Below are 24874 nucleotides of genomic sequence, written 5' to 3' on the forward strand. Positions count from 1 at the left end.
ATCTTGCATGGCGACGCTCATTTTCTTGCACTGATGCATATTGGACCTTAACCCTAATGGAGCCTGATGGCAGATTCACACGGCTCGCTTCACGGAGCATAGAATGTAGAAGACTGTTGAGCGTAGAGAACAAGCATCCTAAAAACCGGGAACCTCATAAAAAATAGACGCAGACGAGCTACGAAAGTTCATTATACCTAGAGAAGACCTCAACTCAAACATGGCTTTGCAAAATTACTCTAGAAAGAGAGTCAACGGTTTACAGAAATGATGGGTTACGACGGTTCAGAACGAAACTGCATCGCTTAATCTAGCATCTCCTGGGAAAGACTATTGACTTTTCTGTGCTCTTGAGGAGGACGCACAAGTCGAAACGAGTATTGCCAAGTGCGAGCCACACTAAACATGTTGTTGTGAGTGCTATTCGACAAAACATCGTTGAGATATAGTTCTGTGTGAGTAGATATTCTCTTTTGTGTCAGTCACAGCTCAGTTACCGACCAAAAGTCAGTTTAGTAGCCAAAAACAAAGGTTTATTTGAACTCATTTTATTACATTTCCCAGTGATTTGAAACCCAGAGCGTGAATGAGTGTTCTGAATTTAGTGTTGCGAATGAGAAGTGGAAAAGAAGAGACTGTTCCACACGGGGAAAAAGTCGGAACACCAAGAAGGAGTTGTATGACATAAAAGAAAGTTGATACGTGTGTATCTACATCTGAAAGATGGTGTTTACAAAAATTTTGCTCCAGTCGCATAAGAGTGGGGTTTGTAGCGCTTGTTTGCTTTAAAAAATGGTTCAAATGGCTCTGAGCACTTAGAAGTTAAGTCCAACTTCTAAGGTCATCAGTCTCCTATAATTTATAATTACTTAAACCTAACTAACCTAAGGACAGCACACACATCCATGCCCGAGGCAGGATTCGAATCTGCGACCGTAGCGGCCGCGCGGTTCCAGACTGTAGCGCCTAGAACCGCTCGGCCACTTCTGCCGGCGTGTTTGCTTTAAATACACGCTGTGACGGTCGTGAGCTTTAGTTACCTTTCAGACTGGACATGATGAATTGATGTTAGTCAAGAATGTCTTTAAGGCGACAAAGATGCCATTATCATTGTGTTTGAACGAGGTCGTGTAATAAGGCTACGAGAAGCTGAACTTTCCTTCCGCGATATTGCAGGAGGACTTGCCAATGATGTAGCCACTGTACATGACTGTTCGCAGAGGCTTTCACGAGAAAGTGCGGTCTCAAGAAGTCCGGACTCCATACGGCCAAGCGGAACTACTGAAAGGGAAGACCATCGTGTTCGGCGAATGGCTGTGGCACATCGTACTACGTTTGCAACAACAATCTGATCAGCAGTTGGCATTACAATGACACGACAAACTGTTACAAATCGGTTACTTCAAGGACAGCTCCGAGCCAGACACCCTGGAGACTGCATTCCAAAGATCCCAAACCACCACCGCTTGCGATTTCAGTGGTGTCATGCAAGAACTCATTGGTGGGCAGGGTGGAAGTCTGTTCTGTTTTCTGATGAAAGCTGGTTCTGCCTCTGTGCCAGTGATGGCCGTGTTATGGTTAGGAGTAGGCTAGTTGAGGGCCTGCAACCAATCTGTCTGCTTGCTGACACACTGACATACATATGAGATTAAGGCCTAAGGCAAGGTTTCGTATGACAGCAGGAGCATTTTCGTGGTTATCCCATGCACCCTGACTGCAAACTTGTACGTCTGTCTGACGATACGACCTGTTGTGCTGCCATTCATATACGGAACTCCAGGGGATGTTTTCCAACAGGTTAACGCTCCTCCACATGCCACTGTTGTAACCCAACATGCTATACAGAGTATCCACATGTTGCCTTGACCTGCTGGATCACCTGATCTGTCTTCAATCGAGCACATATGGGACAACTCCAGCGTCATCCACAACCAGCACTGACTGTGTCTATACTGACCGACCAAGTGCAATTGGCATGAGAATCCATCACACAGTCTGACATCCGGCACCTGTACAACACAATGCATACACGTTTACATGCATGCATTCAACATTTTTGTTGTTATACAGGTTATAAATGTACCAGCATTTCACAACTGCAATGGCGTTTCTGACACTTTCATTTACCTGTGATCTTGCAGCGTTAATCACTTAAATATGTTACCTCAAAAATGTTCAAATGTGTGTGAGTTCTTAAGGGACCAAACTGCAGAGGTCATCGGTTCCTAGACTTACACACTACTTAGCACTCCGTCTTCAGGCCACAAGTGGCCCATCGGGACCATCCGACCGCCGTCTCATCCTCAGTTGAGGATGTGGATAGGAGGGGCGCGTGGTCAGCACACCGCTCTCCCAGTCGTCATGGTTTTCTTTGACCGGAGCCGCTACTATTCGGTCGAGTAGCTCCTCAACTGGCATCACGAGGCTGAGTACACCCCGAAAAATGGCAACAGCGCATGACGACCTGGATGGTCACCCATCCAAGTGCCGGCCACGCCAGACAGCTCTTAACTTCGGTGATCTCACGGGAACTGGTGTATCCACTGCGGCATGGCCGTTGCCACACACTACTTAAACTAACTTACACTAACCTCTGCTAAGAACAACACACACACCCATGCCCGTGGGTGCACTCGAACCTCCGGTGGGAGAATATGTTACCTAGACAAATGTATTCCCTAAATTTCATTGCTCTACATTCATTATTTCTTGTTGTTGGGATTTTTTTACGTCGTTATATACAGATGCAGAAATATATCGCGGCAGGTAGCGTCCCTGTTTCGGCCTTTTTCGATAGAAGAAACTGTTTGGAAAATTTTACAACGTGGAAAGTGTGTAATGGGATTCGTGGAACACCTTCTGTTCTACGCTGTCAGTAGCTAATTTTACCACAAGTCTGATGGCGCAGGGACGGCCACGGTTGTACGCAGTCGCGTAGTAATCGTGTGACGTGAGAGGACAGTGTCGGAAATGAACTGCATGTGCACCACGCGAATGTTTATCAGTAGCAGTTACTCCTACTGAAGTAAACACGGTGCACTTAAACGTTTAATGCTGCTGTCAGCGGCGCTCAGAGAGGTGAGTGGTCCAGGTTTGTTACTGAGCACTACTGCGTAGAAGTCAAGACTCTTCGTGTAGGGTCCAATATTGTTCCAACGTGACGTAGGTTTTGGCGTTTAGCATACGCAGTATGAGCAGTGGACGAGGTGGAAACGTACCTCGCAGTCTCGAGTAACCCGGCTCGATGACGTCGAAGACGGAGAGTATGTCGGTGCAGATGTCGCGCTTGCGCTTGAGCTGCGCGTCAGACAGCACGTTGATGGTGTAGCCCTCGGCCTTGCCGTACAGCTGGCTGAGCGAGTGCTTGGCGCCCAGCCGGTGGTAGTGGTTGTCGTGCAGCACGTTGCGGTACCGCGACAGGAAGCCCTCCAGCCCCTCCACGTCGTTGCTGTCGATCGCCTCCACCTCCTCGGCGATCCTGCGGACACAGCGTCAGCGTCGCTCTTATCCGCCTCTGCACTCAGAGAGTCATCCTACGGCTTCTCACACTGCTGGTTGCTAGCAACCGAGGCGACAGTAACCAAGAGACATTAAAGAAAGTTTGGGTGGTTAGGCACTTGGTTGCCACAACTAGCAAGTCGCCGGAGACCAAGAATGCAGGAGTGGCCACGTCCGACGAGCGAAGCGTGGGGCAGCGAATGGGGTGACCTGAAGCAAGCCATGTCTGTGCACTCCATTAAGCAACCAGTGTGTGTGATTTGTTTCCAGATTGCCGGCCGGGGTGGCCGAGCGGTTCTAGGCGCTACAGTCTGGAACCGCGCGACCGCTACGGTGGCAGGTTCGAATCCTGCCTCGGGCATGGATGTGAGTGATGTCCTTACGTTAGTTAGGTTTAAGTAGTTCTAGGTTCTAGGGGACTGATGACCTCAGGAGTACTCAGAGCCATTTGAACCAGACCACAATCAAATCCAACAAATCAGCTGCCTCCATGTACGCGGTCTTCAGACTCTAAAGTCTCTGGCTATTATCTAGGTTTCTACTGATTTTGTGTACCATTCTATGTATCATACAACGTAGGCCTTCATCGCCAGTATTTACTTTCTGAGTGATTTTAGTTGTGTGAGTATCAGGTGTTTCTGTGCCTAGCCTTTCGTCCCTCGAATCTGAATACATCCTCAGAAGCTATAAGGACTTCGTTAGTTACTTTCGGAAAACAAACAAACGAAAAAACGAAGTCTTTATACTGTATGAAATGCAGGACGCGCAGCAGTCTAGACGTTCTTTACCATTAGTACGGGTTCAGTTAACTACTACAGGGGCTGGACGAATATATTTAAAAAAACTCAAAAGCGCAACACATTGCCCTGCCTAAAACTGTGTAGGAAACCCGTTGCCATTCAAAACAGCTTCCAGTTGTCTCAGAATGGATAAATACAGGTCCTGTATGGTTTTCAAGGGAATCTGATTCCGTTTCTCCTGCAAAATTGTGGCAAGTTCCGATAACGATGATGGAGGGAGGGGGGGGGGGGGGGCGGAGTAGCGATTAAGCACTCTTCTCTCCAAAGTAGAGCACAAGGGCTCAATAATATTGAGATCTGCTGACTATCGTGGCCAGGGTCGCCATTTTATATAGAGAAAAAGGGCGGCCATATTAGACTTCCCAGGGCCACTCCTGACCACACATTTGTCTCTGATGAACATTCGCAGTCCAAGAGACCGTTCATGGCAGCTATAATAACATGGCTGATATATCATTGTTATTTTAGAGGTTTTTGACAAAATAAACGAATAAGTAAAATCAGTTTTCCCGCGGTCATGCTATCCCCCCCCTCTAAAAAAATATATGACAATATGTATGGAGTATCGTATGTGGACGTTCTATACATATTTCAGACACCATTAATAATACTTTATTGGCATTGTCTTCCTTATATGTATTTTGATAAAAATCCATGAAGTGCTTCGGGTATGTCACTGCAAACATCAGAAACTATCTGAGGTACAGCAGCTATTGAAATGCGAAACAATTTCTGACGTACATGTCTCCAGTTTCTAATAACTAGAGTGTAGACGCTAGCCTTTCTTCACGCAATGCTGCTCATTGGAAATCAGTGCCCTGCTTTTAAATTTCGTCCACAGATGTGATGAGAAGCGAGCGAAAAGCGGTCACTTTGTTTGCTTCGTGGAAAAAAGCGCACTCGTCATGTAAAATAACCCTATCCCAACGTCAAATTTTTGCTTTTCGTGGCTATGGCTAGTGTTGAATCTCGTGAAAACTGTGTGACGATTATTTGCGCGAAAAAAAAGAGGAATATTACAGCGATCGTAAATTAGGATCGAAAGGGTACGCTCGTTCTCTCATGTTGTCATCTACCGTTCCTTCCAGTGTTAACTGCTTGTTGCTGATGTGTGGATCGAGAAGGATCGGCAGTGGTGCTGGTGTCCAACGCGCGTAGCGTTTCTGGTGCACCCCTGCTCTCGCCGATGACCTCGCTGTTTGATCCTCTACCCCAAATCAACCAACCAACCGAATGAAGGCTTGTTGCCGTGTACAAGAGAATGGCGGTGAATACTTCTAACTAAAGAGGAGTAACTAAATACAATTTTCCGTAATTCCTTCGCGAAAGAAGACGAAGTAAATATTCCAGAATTCGAAGCCAGAACAGCTGTTAGCATGAGTGACATAAAAGTAGATATCTTAGGTGTTGCGAAACAACTCAAATCACTTAAGAAAGGCAAGTCTTCCCGTCCAGATGGTATACCAATCAGGTTCCTTTCAGAGTATGCAGACACAATAGCGCCTTTCTTAGCAATCATATACAATCGCTCACTTGAAAAAAGGTCTGTTCCTAAAGACTGGAAAGTAGCACAGGCCACATCAATATTCAAGAAAGGAAATAGGAGTAACCCACTAAATTACAGACCCATATCGCTGATCTCAATTTGCAGTAGGACTTTTGAGCATATGCTGTACTCGAACACTATGAATCACCTTGAAGAAAATGACTACATAACCAACACGGATTCAGAAAATATTCCTGTGCAACACAGCTAGTTCTTTATTCCCATGAAGTAATGAGTGCTGTCGACAAGGGATCTCAGATCGATTCCATATTCCTAGATTTCCAGAAGGCTTTTGATACCGTTCCTCACAAGCGACTATTAATCAAATTGCGTGCATATGGAGCATCGTCTCAGTTGTGTGACTGGATTCGTGGTTTTTTCTCAGAGAGACCACAGTTCGTAGTCAGAGGAGGTAAATCATCGAGTAGAACAGAAGTGATATCTGGCGTTCCGCAAGGTAGTGTCATAGGCCCTCTGCTGCTCCTGATTTGCATAAATGATCTAGGTGTAGTCTGAGGAGCCCCCTTAGATTGTTTGCAGATGACCCTGTAATTTACCGTCTTGTAAAATCATCAGACGATCAATTCCAATTACAAAATGATCTAGAGAGAATTTCTGTATGGTGCGATAAGTGGCAACTGGCACTAAACAAAGAAAAGTGCGAGGTCATCCACATGGGTACTAAAAGAAATCCGTTAAATTTTGGGTATACGATAAATCGCATAAATCTAAGGGCTGTCAATTCGTCTAAATACCTAGGAATTACAATTACGAGCAACTTAAATTGGAAAGACCTCATAGATAATATTGTGCGGAAGGCGAAACAAAGACTGCGCTTTGTTGGCAGAACACTTACAAGATGTGACAAACCTACTAAAGAGAAAGGCTACATTACACATGTCCGTCCTCTGCTGGAAAATTGGTGTGCGGTATGGGATCCTTAGAAGGTAGGATTGACGGAGGACATCGAAAAAGTGCAAAGAAGGGCAGCTCGTTTCGTGTTATCGCGCAATAGGTGTGAGTGTGTCACTGATAAGATACGCGAGTTGGGGTGGCAGTCACTGAAACAAAGGCGGTTTTCTTTGCGGCGAGATCTATTTACGAAATTTCAATCACCAACTTTCTCTTCCGAATGCGTAAATATTTTGTTGAGACCTACCTACGTAGGGAGAAATTATCATCATAATAAAATAGGAGAAATCAGACGTCGAACGGAAAGATTTAGGTGTTCCTTTTTCCCCAGCGCCATTCTAGAGTGGAATGGTAGAGAAGTAGTATCAAAATGGTTCGATGAACCCTCTGCCTTCAGAAGTTCCATAGCCGCGAAATGCAGGAAGATCTGCAGCGGATAGGCACTTGGTCCAGGGAGTGGCAACTGATCCTTAACATAGAAAAATGTAATGTATTGCGAATACATAGGAAGAAGGATCCTTTATCGTATGATTATATGATAGCGGAACAAACATTGATAGCAGTTACTTCTGTGAAATATCTGGGAGTATGCGTACGGAACGATTTGAAGTGGCATGATCATATAAAATTAATTGTTGGTAAGGCGGGTGCCAGGTTGAGATTCATTGGGAGAGTCCTTAGAAAATGTAGTCCATCAACAAAGGAGGTGGCTTACAAAACACTCGTTAGACCTGTACTTGAGTATTGCTCATCAGTGTGGGATCCGTACCAGGTCGGGTTGACAGAGGAGATGGAGAAGGTCCAAAGAAGAGCGGCGCGTTTCGTCACAGGGTTATTTGGTAAGCGTGATAGCGTTACTGAGATGTTTAGCAAACTCAAGCGGCAGACTCTGCAAGAGAGGCGCTCTGCATCGCGGTGTAGCTTGCTGTCCAGGTTTCGAAAGGGTGCGTTTCTGGATGAGGTATCGAATATACCGGGTGATCAAATAGTCAGTATAAATTTGAAAACTTAATAAACCACGGAATAATGTAGATAGAGAGGCAAAATTTGACACACATGCTTGGAATGACATGGGGTTTTATTAGAACAAAAAAAAAAAACCAACAACAAAGTATTGCTAGACGCGTGAAAGATCTCTTGCGCGCGTCGTTTGGTGATGATCGTGTGCTCAGCCACCACTTTCGTCATGTTTGGCCTCCCAGGTCCCCAGACCTCAGTCCGTGCGATTATTGGCTTTGGGGTTACCTGAAGTCGTAAGTGTATCGTGATCGACCGACATCTCTAGGGATGCTGAAAGACAACATCCGACGCCAATGCCTCACAATAACTTCGGACATGCTTTACAGTGCTGTTAACAACATTATTCCTCAACTACAGCTATTGTTGAGGGATGATGGTGGACATCTTGAGAATTTCCTGTAAACAACATCATCTTTGCTTTGTCTTACTTTGTTATGCTAATTATTGCTATTCTGATCAGATGATGCGCCATCTGTCGGACATTTTTTGAACTTTTGTATTTTTTTGGTTCTAATAAAAATCCATGTCATTCCAAGCAAGTGTGTCAATTTGTACCTCTCTATCTACATTATTCCGTGATTTATTCAGTTTTCAAATTTATACTGACTTTCTGATCACCCGGTCTTACTTCCCCCTACTTATACCTCCCGAGGAGATCACGAATGTAAAATTAGAGAGATTCGAGCGCGCACGGAGGCTTTCCGGCTGTCGTTCTTCCCGCGAACGATACACGACCGGAACAGGAAAGGGAGGTAATGACAGTGGCACGTAAAGTTCCCTCCGCCACACACCGTTAGGTGGCTTGCGGAGCATAAACGTAGTTGTAGATGCCAGGCACTTAAATGTGAATTGCGGAATAACCATGTAGATGTAGATGTAGGTGTAGACCGTCTGCGAATGCTCATTTGCTTATGTTCACTTGCATCCGTTCCAGTGTAGCCGGCCGCTGTGGTCGAGCGCCGGCATGGTAGATCAGCGTGATCGGTCAGAGAGCTGGCTGGTCTCTGTAATAAACTGAGTGAAAAGATCAACAACGAACTTCACAACGGATGTATGTGACGTCCGCTACGGGAAAAAAAGAGCGGTTCTACGCACTTCAGTCCGGGACTGCACCGCTGCCACGGTCGCAGGTTCGAATCGTACCTCGGACATGGTTGTGTGTGATGTCCTTAGGTGTGTGATTGGATTGAAGAGTTCCTAGATAACAGAACGCAGCATGTCATTCTCAATGGAGAGAAGTCTTCCGAAGTAAGAGTGATTTCAGGTGTGCCGCAGGGGAGTGTCGTAGGACCGTTACTATTCACAATGTACATAAATGACCTTGTGGACGACATCGGAAGTTCACTGAGGCATTTTGCGGATGATGCTGTGGTATACCGAGAGGTTGTAACATTGGAAAATTGTACTGAAATGCAGGAGGATCTGCAGCGAATTGACGCATGGTGCAGGGAATGGCAATTGAATCTCAATGTAGACAAGTGTAATGTGCTGCGAATACATAGAAAGATAGATCCCTTATCATTTAGCTACAATATAGCAGGTCAGCAACTGGAAGCAGTTAATTCCATAAATTATCTGGGAGTATGCATTAGGAGGGATTTAAAATGGAATGATCATATAAAGTTGATCGTTGGTAAAGCAGATGCCAGATTGAGATTCATTGGAAGAATCCTAAGGAAATGCAATCCGAAAACAAAGGAAGTAGGTTACAGTAAGCTTGTTCGCCCATTGCTTGAATACTGCTCAGCAGTGTGGGATCCGTACCAGATAGGATTGATAGAAGAGATAGAGAAGATCCAAAGGAGAGCAGCGCGCTTCGTTACAGGATCATTTAGCAACCGCGAAAGCGTTACGGAGATGATAGATAAACTCCAGTGGAAGACTCTGCAGGAGAGACGCTTAGTAGCTCGGTACGGGCTTTTGTTGAAGTTTTGAGAACATACCTTCACCGAGGAGTCAAGCAGTACGAGGTGTGGCTAGAAAAAAACCGGACTAGTACTGGTGAAACAATAAAACGAATGCAATAAGGCTGAAAGTCGCGTGGCCTGTCACGTGACTCTCGCTCCGCCTACTGCTCGAGTTTCATCTGCCTCCTGCACTCAGTCTGCCCGTGGCGTCTGTTTTAAGTAGTTGACGTTTTGTCTGTGCGTCGGAAAATGTTGAGTGTACAGAAAGAACAGCGTGTTAACATCAAATTTTGTTTCAAACTAGGAAAATCTGCAAGTGAAACGTTTGTAATGTTACAACAAGTGTACGGCGATGATTGTTTATCGCGAACACAAGTGTTTGAGTGGTTTAAACGATTTAAAGATGGCCGCGAAGACACCAGTGATGAGACTCGCACTGACAGACCATTGTCAGCAAAAACTGATGCAAACATTGAAAAAATCGATAAACTTGTTCGACAAGATCGCCGTTTAACAATCAGAGCAGTGTCTGAGTTAACAGGAGTTGACAAGGAAAGTGTTAGGCAGATTCTTCATGAAAGTTTCAACATGAACAAAGTGTGTTCAAAAATGGTTCCAAAGTGTCTCACAATTGAACAGAAGGAACGCCGAAGAATGATTTGTTCTGACATCCTGGAAAACATTGAAAGTGATCCCACCTTCTTACAAAATGTTATTACTTGCGATGAATCGTGGTTTTTTACTTACGATCCCGAAACTAAACGCCAATCGATGCATTGGAAAACTCCTGGTTCTCCACGACAAAAAAAAGCACGAATGTCAAAATCGAAATTCAAGGCAATGATGATTGTTTTTTTTCTTGACATCAGAGGGATTGTGCACATTGATTGGGTACCAGAGGGACAAACAGTGAATCAGCATTACTACATTAGCGTCCTGGCTACCCTACGTGAGCGAGTACAGAGAAAACGGAACGATTTGTGGAGAAAAAAGTAATGGATCCTTCACGAAGACAATGCCCCAGCTCACAGTGCGTTGTCAGTGAAGACGTTTTTGGCAAAACACAACATTCCCATCTTAGATCATCCACCCTACTGACCTGATTTGGCCCCCTGTGACTTTTTTCTTTTCCCTAAAGTCAAGTCAGCTTTGAAAGGAACTAGATTTGAGATTGTTGAAGCAGTAAAAGAAAAAGCGACGGAAGTAATGTATGGACTTACCGAAAATGATCTGCAGCATTGCTATGAACGGTGGAAAATTCGTATGGAGCGGTGTAGAGACCGAGGAGGAGAGTACATTGAAGGAGATAACATGAAATTGTAAATAATTGTAAATAAATGTTTTTTCCAGCATCAGTCCCGTTTTTTTCTAGCCGCACCTCGTATATTGCTCCCTCCTACGTATATCTCGCGAAGAGACCACGAGGATAAAATCAGAGAGTTTAGAGCCCACACAGAAACATACCGACAATCCTCCTTTCCACGAAGAATACGAGACTGGAATAGAAGGGAGAACCGATAGAGGTACTCAAGGTACCCTTCGCCACGCACCGTCAGGTGGCTTGCGGAGTATGGATTTAGATGTAGATAGATGTAAGTTAGGTTTAAGTAGCTCTAGGGGACTGATGACTTCAGATGTTGAGTCCCGTAGTGCTTAGAGCCATTTGAACCATTTTTTGTTTCGTCCCAGTGTAAACGAGGCTTCAGGGTTGGGTAAGTACTAGTGGGTTCAACTGTGAACTGCGTGACGTACCTGTCCATGAGCATGCGCACGTTGGCGGCGGCGATGGTGTATCCGGGGCACTTGGCGTTGGTGCAGCGCCAAGGCGCGTCCGGGTCCAGCGGCGCCGTGGAGAGCACGACGCCGGCGTCGCAGGCGCACCGCGGGCACTTGAGTGCGCCCACCATCGTGCCCAGCTCGGTGGGGTCGGCGCAGCGCGCGCACGTGCACGCGAAGAACTTGGACTCCTGCAGGTGCTCGCGCCGCTTCAGCGTGCTCTGCGCACCACAACACACACGCCATAACACACTTACCATCTGCTCGGACGGCTGCATCGATCGATCGATAATGGTACACAATAGTAAGCTGCCGCAACAGGAACGTATTCTAAAGTGGGTACTGAACTACAGCACACAACCATCGTGCGAGGCGTGTGGTATCATCCAAAGATCGCGGCGCCACACCAAACTCGACGAAGCACATCGATACTACAGAAATGAGCGATGTCTCGCTGCAATCCGCAACGGTGAGTGGGAGAGACTGAAGTAGGCACGCCCTCTCTCTCACAAGGGAACCTCCCCATCGCACCCCCCTCAGATTTAGTTATAAATGTGGTGTCACCGCCAGACACCACACTTGCTAGGTGATAGCTTTAAATCGGCCGCGGTCCATTAGTACATGTCGGACCCGCGTGTCGCCACTGTTAGTGAACGCAGACCGAGCGCCACCACACGGCAGGTCTCGAGAGACTTACGAGCACTCGCCCCAGTTGTACGACGACTTTTCTAGCGACTACACTGACGAAGCCTTTCTCTCATTTGCCGAGAGACAGTTAGAATAGCCTTCAGCTAAGTCCATGTCTACGACCTAGCAAGGCGCCATTAACCATTTCAAGATAGAGTCTCACTTGTATCATCCAGAATGCTGTATACAAATGATGGAATAAAGTTAAGTATTCTAGCAGCTACGTACTTTTCTTTATAGCATTCATTACGTCTCCTGTTTCAGACCTAAACTAGCCTGCGTGAGTTGACGCGTGCCCTTTCGGCTTCCTCGCCTTGTGTCTCGACTGTCTTGTCTAGACACAACAATAAGTTGGCACGGTGAATAGGCCTTGAAAAACTGAACACAGATCAATCGAGAAAACAGGAAGAAGTTGTGTGGAACTATGAAAAAAATAAGCAAAATATACAAACTGAATAGTCCATGTGCAAGATAAGCAACATCGAGTACAATGTGAGCTGAGGAGCGCCGTGGTCTCGTGGTTAGCGTGAGCAGCTCTGGAAGGAGAGGTCCTTGGTTCAAGTCTTCCATCGAGTGAAAAATTCAATTTTTTTATTTTAAGACAATTGTTATCTGTCCGTCCGGCCGTCCGATGCGAGGTAACTGCGCCGACTGTGAAACTGTTGCATTCATTTGCTGCAGCTTATGTGACAAATTCTTATGTTTTCATCACTTTTTTTGGAGTGATTATCACATCCACAAGAAAACCTAAATCGGGCAAGGTAGAAGAATCTTTTTACCCATTCGCCAAGTGTACAAGTTAGGTGAGTCGACAACATATCCCTGTCATGTGACGCACATGCCGTCACCATTGTCGTATAGAATATATCAGACGTGTTTTCCTGTGGAGGAATCGGTTGACCTATGACCTTGCGATCAAATGTTTTCGGTTCCCATTGGAGAGGCACGTCCTTTCGTCTACTAATCGCACGGTTTTGCGGTGCGGTCGCAAAACACAGACACTAAACTTATTACAGTGAACAGAGACGTCAGTGAACGAATGGACAGATCATAACTTTGCGAAAATAAACCTTTCCCTCGAGGGAAGACTTGAACCAAGGACCTCTCGTTCCGCAGCTGCTCACGCTAACCACGGCGCTCCTCAGCTCAGGCTATCCTTGATGTTGCCGATCTTGCGCATGGACTACTCAGTTAGTATATTTTGCTTATTTTTTTCATAGTTCCACACAACTTCTTCCTGTTTTCTCGATTGATCTGTGTTCAGTTTTTCAAGGCCTATCCACTGTGCCAGCTTATAACTAAATCTGAGGGGGGTGCGATGGGGAGGTTCCCTTGTCAGCACAGCAGTGTCCTCGCTCGCCGAGATCAATACAGAGCCTAGCATGGAAGCACTCCACCTCAGTTCAAGACCTTAGCTGAAGTGGCAAGTATCATCGAGGAGGGCTAAAGTGTAACTCAAGTAACAGATGAATTCTTGTAGTTGTTGAACATTGCGCTTCAGGAGAACAGTTTGATTGTATGCAACAAGGGATACTTTAATAGTCACTGACAGTTGTAAATACTCAAGCACTTCTGCGGTAAAGGATTGTATCAAGTTAAGTAAATCCTTTTATCATTCATGTCATAAAGTGAACTTATATTTCATATGGTCTAGTTCCAATGAGCCATCTCACAGAGCAATCAAAGAACCCACAGCATAGTTTTATCTGGTCATAACAAGACGTATCTCACTTAGCATGAGTCGGACACTCACTGTGTCAAACACTCGCCTATGCTTTAGTGATACAGAATTTGGGTTGTATCTTTGTGGATTTTACTGAGTCAGTGATATGTGGTAAAGTATTCTGTATAAATGATAATTAAATCGACACCCTAGCTGCAAACAGGCGTTGATATACATCATTGGGGACATGTTGAAAATGTGGGCGTTGATATACATTATTGGGGACATGTTGAAAATTTCTGCCCCCACCGGGACTCGAACCCGGGATCCGCTGCTTGCAGGGCAGAAGGTCTATACCTCTGAGCCACCGAGGGAACATAGGATGGTGCGCCTGCAGGGACTTATCCCTTCCACGCTCCCCGTGAGACCCACATTTCCAACATGCCCACACCAATAAATTCTAGTGCGCCTAATAGATGTTTGCCCATCACACTCATTACTCGTGGCACATTAATCTACCAAGTCCCGTACGAGTTGAGGCATAGCGTGTGCGTTCGTACAAGAAAGTCAATGGCCGGGTAGCCATATTTTAACTATGTATGACGGTAGTATCTGTTCCGAAGCTGCACGGTCATCGGGGCTATCTGTTCTTTCGGGAACAGACATTACCTTCATATATTCTGTATAATATGATGTGAATTAATATTAATGGTTTTTATGGTAATAACTTTTTAATGTAAAAGTAAAAAGTGTTTTTTTTTTAAATTTACATATTGCCAATTGTCAGTATGCCACCTTTATAAATTTCTTTTTTGGTCATCAGTCTTCCGACTGGTTTGATTCGGCCCGCCACGAATTCCTCTCCTGTGCCAACTTCTTTATCTCAGAGTAGCACTTTCAACCTACCTCCTCAATTATCTACTGGATGTATTTCAAATCTCTGTCTTCCTCTACAATTTTTGTCATCTGTAGTTCCATCTAGTACCATGGAAGTCATTCCCTCGTGTCTTAAGAGATGTCCTATCGCCATGTCCCTTCTCCTTATCAGTATTTTGCACATATCCTTTTCCTCTCCGATTCTGCGTAGAACCTCCTCATTCCTTACCTTATCAGACCACCTAATTTTCAACATTCGTCTGTAGCACCACATCTCAAATGCTTCGATTCTCTTCTGTTCCGGTTTTCCCACAGTCCATGTTTCACTACCATACAACGCTGTACTCTCAGAAATTTCTTCCTCAAATTAAGGCCGATATTTGATATTAGTAGACTTCTCTTGGCCAGGAATGCCCTTTTGCCATTGATAGTCCGCTTTTGATGTGCTCCTTGCTCCGTCCGTCATTGGTTATTTAACTGCCTAGGTAGCAGAATTCCTTAACTTCATCTACTTCGTGACTATCAATCCAGATGTTAAGTTTCTCGCTGTTTTCATTTCTACTACTTCTCTTTACCTTCGTCTTTCTTTTATTTACTCTCAATCCATACTCTGTACTCATTAGACTGTTCAGTCCATTAATCAGATCACGTAATTCTTTTTTCCTCAGGATAGCAATGTCACCAACGAATCGTATCGTTGATATCCTTTCACCTTGAATTTTAATTCCACTCCTGAACCTATCTTGCATCCTCGACGTACAGATTGAACAGTAGGGGCGAAAGACTACATCCTTGTCTCACACCCTTTTAATACGAGCACTTCGTTCTTGGTCGTCCACTCTTATTATTTCCTCTTGGCTGTTGTACATATTGTATATGACCCGTCTCTCGCTATAGCTTACCCCTAATTTTCTCAGAATTTCGAACAGCTTGCACCGTTTTACGTTGTCGAACGCTTTTTCCAGGTCGACAAATCCTATGAAAGTGTCGTGATTTTTCTTTAGCCTTGCTTCTATTATTAGCCGCAACGTCAGAATTGCCTCTCTCGTGCCTTTACCTCTCCTAAATCCAAACTGATCGTCATCTAACACATCCTCAAATTTATTTTCTATTCTTCTGTTTATTATTCTTGTCAGCAACTTGGATGCAAGAGCTGTTGAGTTGAGTGTGCGGTAATTCGCGCACTTGTTAGCTCTTGGTGTCTTTGGAATTCTGTGGGCGATGCTTTTCCGAAAGTCAGATGGTATGTCGACAGACATTCTACACACCAACATTCGAACTGGGAAATATGGGGAGGGAAGTCGTCTGTCCCGTTTCAAAGGATTGATCGAGGCGTTTTCCATAATGGATTTGAAGAGGTCACGATAAACCTAAATCATTGCGGCGTGATGGCGTTCTGAAGTACCGTATGGTATTTTCATAAGGAGAAAATAGCGGGTAATCCACAACAAACGTTATCTCAAACGATGGCTTGTTTACGTCAACAAAATGTATTGTTATTGATATATGTCTGGTGGCACAAAGAAGGTGTTTTGTGTTACGAACTGCTTCACAGAGATGTGTCCTTCGCAGCCATGTTGTCAACAAATGAGATTCCTTTCAACGGAGAGTAATAAATGCGATTTGGAAGACAGCACCAAAGAGCTTGGTTGGCAAACACGTGTACCGCATGTCTTCTGATCTACCCGGATATGTTTACCTTCCTCGCCCCTTATCGACCAACCACCAAGAACGTTAGTTTATGTTTTCTTTTGGTTGTTTTTGGTTCGTTTGTTTTTGTGATTGCGCTTTAAATGTGGCTTAACTCAGAATCAACAAGTCGCTACATGCGTGGGATCGAAAAGCTACCTGCGCATCACTAGACGATTTTCGATAACGAAGTGCACATATTGTCGACAGTATCCCTGATATTTGTGTCTATTTTGTTCAATAACCCAACGCGAAACGTTATTAATATGCGCTATGCTAATATAACTGGTGTCTCATCATAATACATACAATGAATGGCTATCTTCACTAAACGTGAAGTCTCATGCAGCTTTACCGGACTACATCGAAATACGGCAATGTGGCTGTGAGAATAGCTCCTGAATGAAAAACATTTAACGGCGTATTCAGTGATACGATTTCATTAACAGATTTGTGTATTTTCAGTAGCAGTTCCGCAGTATTTTATTCTTCTTAGCTCTTGATGTACGCAGCGAGACGTCTTACGATGGTCCCGGCGGAGGTTCGAGTCCTCCCTCGGCCATGGGTGTGTGTGTTTGTCCTTAGGATAATTTAGGTTAAGTAGTGTGTAAGATTAGGGACTGATGACCTTAGCAGTTAAGTCCCATAAGATTTCACACACATTTGAACATTTTTTGAACGTCTTACGATGACAAAATTTCTAAAGATGTTGTTCTGAATAGGACATAGCTGTTTGTAGCTCTGTCTCAGAGGAGGTAAAATGTTGCTCTTGCGCCAGTTTGGAACTGAGAGCTGCTGCCTCTTACCCTTACAGTGCGTCGACAGTTTTATGGAGCAAATTGCAACTGCAGCGTTCGTCACCTCCTCGTTGCCCTTGTGATAGCTGATACAGATAATTCGCAATGTATACAACGAGATTAGCTGTAGTTGCTGCGTGAAAGTAATATCCATTGTCTGTATACATTTACTTGATATGTCGATGACACACCAAAGTAGAATTCATTCAGAATCTTTGATTGGTATACCACGAAAGTATCAAGTAAATCTTGCAAGATAATTATCTGTCGTTCCAGGAAGTAACAAAACTATTACAGCGTCACTAGAAATGTTCCACTATATTGTCATGAGCCTATCATAGTTGTAGCAGGACGATAATGTTTCTACAGGCAATGTATTTCTTCAGTGGGCTAACAATTTAGGAGTGCTTCTTGTGCATCAACGATGCAGCGGCTTAATTATTTTTCCTACGACATAATGGGCAGTATTCTAGTATTTCGGGTGAGGGAAAGAATGAAAATTTGCATAGACCATCGCAATACATACGAAAGAAAATGAACGCAATCCACTGAATTACTGATTCTTTCCATTGGCATCGACATGTAGCAGGAAGTGTGAACAAATAGTTTGTTCCATCGTTATGAAATACCCCGAAATATATTACGTATTGACATCAAACCAACATGGGTTGGAAACCATTACTCTTGCGAGACACAGCTGGCACTTAATTCTCACTATGTACTGCGTACAGAGACTCTCAAATTGATTCCGTATTCATAGAGTTCCAAAAACGCTTTTGATCTCATTCCTCATAAGCCGCTTCCAACTACATTGCTTTCCTACGGACTATCGTCTCAGTTATGTGACTGGATTCGTGATTTCCTGTCTCAAAGACTGCAGTTTGCAGTAACACGGGACATCGCTTAGTGAAACGGATGTGATGAGTGTGGTTCCACAAGTAAAGTGATATAGACCTTACGCTGTTTCTAATATATATAAACTATTTAGCAGATAATCAGAATATTTCTCATGGATTTGTGGCAAGTAATACTACCGTCTAGTAAATTCCTCAGAAGAGCAAAGCGAATTGCAAAATGATTTGGAAATATACCTTCACAGTGCAAAAGTGGCAGTTGACCCTAAACAATGAAATGTGTGAGGTTCTCCACACGAATAACAAAAGAAACCCGTTAAAGTTCGCTTACACGATAAACCAGTGACATTTAAAGGTTGTCCATTCTAATTAATATCCAGGAGCTACGGTCGTGAAAAACTTAAATTGGATCCGTCACATGGAAAATATGGAAGGATACGCAAAGACCGCGTTTTGTTGGCAGAATACGTAGAATATGCAACAAATCGATTAAAGTGACCGCCTACAACACACTTGTCCGTCCTCTACATGAGTATTCCTAAACGGTATGGGATTCATATGAGATAGGACTGACGCAAGACATCGTTTTGTATTATCACGAAGTAGGGGAGATTGTGTCACGGTTATGATAAACAAGTTAGGATGGAAATCATTGAAATGTAGGTGTTTTACATTGAGCTACTTGTTTACCCCGACATACGAGGGCAGTTCAATAAGTAATGCAACACATTTTTTTTCTGAAACAGGGGTTGTTTTATTCAGCATTGAAATACACCAGGTTATTCCCCAATCCTTTAGCTACACAACACTATTTTTCAACGTAATCTCCATTCAATGCTACGGCCTTACGCCACCTTGAAATGAGGGCCTGTATGCCTGCACGGTACCATTCCACTGGTCGATGTCGGAGCCAACGTCGTACTGCATCAATAACTTCTTCATCATCCGCGTAGTGCGTCCCACGGATTGCGTCCTTCATTGGGCCAAACATATGGAAATCCGACGGTGCGAGATCGGGGCTGTAGGGTGCATGAGGAAGAACAGTCCACTGAAGTTTTGTGAGCTCCTCTCGGGTGCGAAGACTTGTGTGAGGTCTTGCGTTGTCATGAAGAAGGAGAAGTTCGTTCTGATTTTTGTGCCTACGAACACGCTGAAGTCGTTTCTTCAATTTCTGAAGAGTAGCACAATACACTTCAGAGTTGATCGTTTCACCATGGGGAAGGACATCGAACAGAATAACCCCTTCAGCGTCCCAGAAGACTGTAACCATGACTGTACCAGCTGAGGGTATGGCTTTAAACTTTTTCTTGGTAGGGGAGTGGGTGTGGCGCCACTCCATTGATTGCCGTTTTGTTTCAGGTTCGAAGTGATGAACCCATGTTTCATCGCCTGTAACAATCTTTGACAAGAAATTGTCACCCTCAGCCACATGACGAGCAAGCAATTCCGCACAGATGGTTCTCCTTTGCTCTTTATGGTGTTCGGTTAGACAACGAGGGACCCAGCGGGAACAAACCTTTGAATATCCCAACTGGTGAACAATTGTGACAGCACTACCAACAGAGATGTCAAGTTGAGCACTGAGCTGTTTGATGGTGATCCGTCGATCATCTCGAACGAGTGTGTTCGCACGCTCCGCCATTGCAGGAGTCACAGCTGCGCACGGCCGGCCCGCACGCGGGAGATCAGACAGTCTCGCTTGACCTTGCGGCGATGATGACACACGCTTTGCCCAACGACTCACCGTGCTTTTGTCCACTGCCAGATCACCGTAGACATTCAGCAAGCGCCTATGAATATCTGAGATGCCCTGGTTTTCCGCCAAAAGAAACTCGATCACTGCCCGTTGTTTGCAACGCACATCCGTTACAGACGCCATTTTAACAGCTCCGTACAGCGCTGCCACCTGTCGGAAGTCAATGAAACTATACGAGACGAAGCGGGAATGTTTGAAAATATTCCACAAGAAATTTCCGGTTTTTTCAACCAAAATTGGCCGAGAAAAAAAATGTGTTGCATTACTTATTGAACTGCCCTAATACATAGGAAACATGACCATTGTGTTAAGAGACGTCAGTGCTTGCACGGTAATGTTTAGTTGTTCATTATTTCGACGCACTTTTTGAGAGTGTAGCGGTAGAGAAATAATATGACTGGTTCAAACAATCCCCTGCTAAGTACTTAATTGTCAATTGCAGAGTATTCATGTAGATGTGGATGCATATGTCAAGAGAGGGGTAGCAGGAAGGAAGAGGAAGGGATGTAGGAATGGATAGTTCAGATGTGCAAAATAAGAGTGAAAAACTTGCAAAGTATTCCTTACTTAGACGTATTCCACAATTCGTTTTATCTTAGGACAGGGAGAAAAGAAAGAAACGTTGTCAGAGCGAAAAATGGATTATAGGTAAGGAGATATAAAAGAATACGGTTTCATAGGTTTCGAGAGGAACGACAGAGAACAGTAAAGAAAACAGAAATTAAGAAGAACATATAGTATCAATGGAAACTGCTAGATTTTTTTATAACGTTTTAGGAGAATGGAGTAGAAGGGCAATTGAGACGACATTGTAAGAGAGATGAAAGAGAGAGAGAGAGAGAGAGAGAGAGAGAGAGAGAGAGAGAGAGAGAATGGAGGAGAAATTAACAATGAATAAATGTAAGATGAAATCGTTTGCGCAATTTTTGGAGGACGGAGGGCGTATTAATGGATGGAGGGGAGTATAGAGATGTATTTGAAATTGCACAAAATACCTTTAAACGTCCATCTAAACTGATTACTAGGCATCTTGACGGAGTAGAAATGAAATAAAAATAGAATATTTAACAAGCTGTATATTCAAAAGAAACTCACTTGAATTAAAAAGAAAACTCAAAGGAAAACTAATTCAAATTTTATTTTATCTGTTCCCAAGTGATCTTCCACTGGCTCTCAATGAGGAAAAATGAAGAAAAACGCGACATAACAAAACTTTTTAAGGACTCCAATAGTTTATGCAGAATCCCACCTCATTTGTACTGCTATGCGTCTTGACATAGAATCTATAAGCCGTCGGATGTAGCAGCTTGAAGACGCAACTTCCTCCTAGAAGAACGCAGTCCCAAAGAGCGTCAGCTGTAGTTGGTTCGCGGGGTTCGATTCTCGCTGGAGGCTTTTAACAACCACAAACATGCCCTCATCATCTTCAGTAACGCCAAGTAAGGAATGCAGAACTGTGTCGTGGTTCCAAATCAATATTAAACAAGTCCACTTACTACTGACTGGATCAGGGTTGGGTTAGTTTTGGTAGTCAGAGGCGGAAGTACCTGCTTTCAGAAACTCTGTCTCTAGTAAGCTTTCTTATAGTAGTAATGTTATTTTAGTTCACGAATCAATCGTCAAGTTAGGTCACAGGATGTAAGGTCACAGGACCTTCATTTTCTATTTTAAGTGACCCTGAGATTTTGGAAATATTGGCACTGGACTGGGATTCGAGTTCCGATTCCAATTTTTCTCAGGATTTGAACCCTTCGAGATGACACTTTTCCTTCATTTCGTTCTTTCCTCGCGATGCCCAAATCCTCCAAGTCTCTACGTACACCGCATGGGAGTTCAATATTTGACCCTGTTCGTGTTGGGTCAACATCGACGATATTCACAGGGTTGGAGTCTCAGACAGCACAGAACCAATCGTTGCGTTACGTCTAGTCTAACATGTGCACATCTCACTACTGGTGAACAAACAAAAAAGATTTCATGTCTATTAGTAGTCCTAACACAATAGCGAAAGGTGCCGGGTTCGAAACTTTTTCTATCTTCGTTTCAGGTACCAATATCACGCTATGGTTGAACATATTTAATATCTGTCATCTGGTATCCTTGGTTAAGAATTCATATAGGTACTGGGTTCTACTCCCCGTGCATTACCACAACGTTACTTCATGGCGTTTCAAACTTATGCGTTGCACTTTATCACATACCTTTCGTGGTTACTTCTCAGGGGCAATATAAGCTTCAGGGGGTTCCCGGTGCAGTGCTAAACTTATCATCATTTATTTCCAGGTTCCGACATTCGGCCATGTAAACTGACACTGGTGGAAACTTCGATATTTTAGGTCTCTGTATGCCTAGTCGAGTCTCGATCAGACACACAAGCTATGTATGGTTAAAAATGGCCACAAATTCAGATCACGAACAGCAACTCGTCTTGTCATTAATGGGTGTGATAAGGCTTCTGCAGTGCCACTTATTGTAATGAAGTTTAGTTTACAACCGTTAGGGACTGTATATTTGTTGTATGATGTCATTATTTTACGTCTGGACTGACTGCCATAAAGAGCAGCGTTCCCTAGTGGTCTCATGTAGTACCCATTGTGTATAGTCAAACGACTGTTCCGCAGAGGGATAGAGGACCTGCGACGCAGCTGTGTTATTTTGGTTGCATACAGTCAGGTGTGGTCTACACATCGGAATTTGGGGGTGGCCTGCTTTTTGTGCAGTCGAGTGTACATTCGGTACATCTGATTGGAGACCCCTTCACAGACGTGGAGGAGGCCTTGCCTGTGGCTATCGAGCATGCTGAGTGCAGTCGTCTGCAAGTTGTGGTTCACATCGCCTCCAGCGACGCCTCTCATGTGGATTCTGAGGCCACCCTCGGTTCATATAGGTGGATTGTGGAAGTGGTGAAGGCTGCTGGGCACGCGTATGGGGTGCAAGCGCAGCACGCAATTGGAAGCATTGTTACCAAAGTTGATCGGGATGCTTTGGTTTGGAGCTGAGTGGAGGGCTTCAACCAAAGACATCTGTGACGGTCTTGGCTGCAGATTCCTGGACCTGTGGTATCAGGTGGTGAATTGTAGTACTCCCCTTGATAGGTCTGGGTGGCACTACACAAAGGAAACAGCTACGCGGCTAGCAGTGTACATGGGGAGTGGACAGAGGGGTTTCATAGGATAGGCGGTAGTTTGAGGTACTCTGATAAGCACTCCCAAGACGACAAGCAGATAACAAAACCATACCACGTTCAGAGTAATGACACTTTGACTGTTAAAATTTTATCAATAAATTGTGGAAGTATTCGTAACAAATTTCCCAAATTTACTGACTTCCAGGAAATTTCTTGTGTTTGAATTATTTTTATGAACGAGAGCTGACTGAAGTCCGATGTAAAACACTCTGAGATATTTAGTGATTCATGGAACGTATGTTGAAAAGGCAGATTAGTCTTCACAGGAGTGTGAGTGTTCACTGCAGTTGACAAAAATATTGTCTCTACTGAGGTCGAATCTGAGTGTGGCAGTGACGTTATCTGGCCGCATATAACAGATCTAGGTGAAATCAAATTAAGTTTTGGATTTCGCTGTGACAGTTCTAGAGTCATTCAAAGAAAGTCTATGATCACTAGCGCGGAAATGCCTACATCATGCAGAACAAGTTGAAGGCGACTTTAAACTATCGAGTATGTACTGGGACGTCTGACACATTACAGGAGGTACAGACGGACAGGCTTACGAAGTATATTCACCACGTTTTTCGAAAACTGCCTTGAGCAGCTAGTCAGACAGCCAATACGCAATGGAAATATTTTATACTTTGTAGCTAGGAACAGGTCTGACCTTATCGACGGCGTCAGTATAGACAGAAGGATTAGTGATCATGTAATCACAGCGAATATGGTCACTAAAGTTAACAGGAGAGTATTTCAGCTAGAAAGAGTAGATAAGCAGTTGTTAGGATCCCACTTTGACAATGAATTGACATCATTTAGTTCCAGTACGATGGAGATAGAGGAATTATAGGCAAAGTTTAAACGGGTTGTGAAACCTGCTCTGGAGAAGTACGCTCCGAGAAAGTGGCTTAAGGATGGGAAAGACCAACGGAAAAGACCCACTCTGGCTTAACAACGAAATTGGGAAAATGCTAGGGAAGCAAAGGCTGTTGCACTCTCGATTCAAAAGAGCACGCGGAGATGACAACAGGCAAAATTTAATAGAAATTCGTAAAAATATCGATGCTCGAAGCATACAACAACTGTACCGTCATTACCTTAGCAAAAGATCTGGTCGAGAACCAAAGAAAATTCAGGTCCTACGTAAAATCGCAAGACGACATAGTAATAAGCATCCCTGGCGTTGAGAAACAATTGAAAGAGTTGAAAGCAAGTAACTCGCCAGGTCCGGATGGAACCACAAATCAATTTTACGAAGAATAGTCTACGGCATTGATGCCATACTTAGATTGGATTTGTCACGAAGCTCTCGCCCTGCGCAAAGTCTCAAGTGACTGGAAAAAAGTGCAGGTTGCAAGCCGTCGTTTGATTTAATCATAAATATATGTCCGCGTGATGCTAAATGATATCATCTTTACACAAAGAACAATCTCATCCTCTCAGTAACCTTCAAATCGTGAGCTGCACCCTTCATTTGTATACATGAAATTAGTGAATTTACTCATGGCATTTTTGTTGCTGTGTCTGCGGTCACTTTCAGAACTCATATTAATTTAATAAGATTGAACCTTGAATTGCTGGTGTAACCACGTATCACCACAATAAAATAAGAACAGTAAGTAGTTGTGGGAGTATGAATGAGATCAGTGGCGTATATAAGTTTACAGAAATAGTGACAAGTTTTTATTATTCCTTTTATAACTACCAAGAGTTGAAAAATCTTACAAAGAACACACATTAAAAAAGGGTGGTGCTTGATTGGCAAAGCATTCGCTGGGGTGGAAGCTCTACAGATTCTCTCCTGAATTAATCACTTTTACAGCGCAATCCGACTTTGTTTACATGAATCCACTGTGAGGCCCAATTCTATTCAATTGGTGTCAACTACGACCAAGTATATCACCAACCATGGTTCACGGAAGAA

General features: G+C 44.0%; 1 protein-coding gene across 1 annotated transcript in view; it reads right to left on the reverse strand.

Annotated features, from left to right (window-relative positions):
* LOC126237388 (SET domain-containing protein SmydA-8-like) overlaps positions 1 to 24874 on the reverse strand; it is a 341453-nt gene that overhangs the window by 12485 nt on the left and 304094 nt on the right. The window contains exons 6-7 of the mRNA XM_049947475.1: positions 11436 to 11680; positions 3219 to 3478 (exon numbers count right to left, since the gene is read on the reverse strand). Coding sequence (XP_049803432.1) covers positions 3219 to 3478; positions 11436 to 11680 — 505 coding nt within the window. The remainder of the gene's footprint in view (positions 1 to 3218; positions 3479 to 11435; positions 11681 to 24874) is intronic.

The sequence above is a fragment of the Schistocerca nitens genome, chromosome 2 (assembly GCF_023898315.1).
Source record: "Schistocerca nitens isolate TAMUIC-IGC-003100 chromosome 2, iqSchNite1.1, whole genome shotgun sequence".
Classification (NCBI taxonomy): domain Eukaryota; kingdom Metazoa; phylum Arthropoda; class Insecta; order Orthoptera; family Acrididae; genus Schistocerca; species Schistocerca nitens.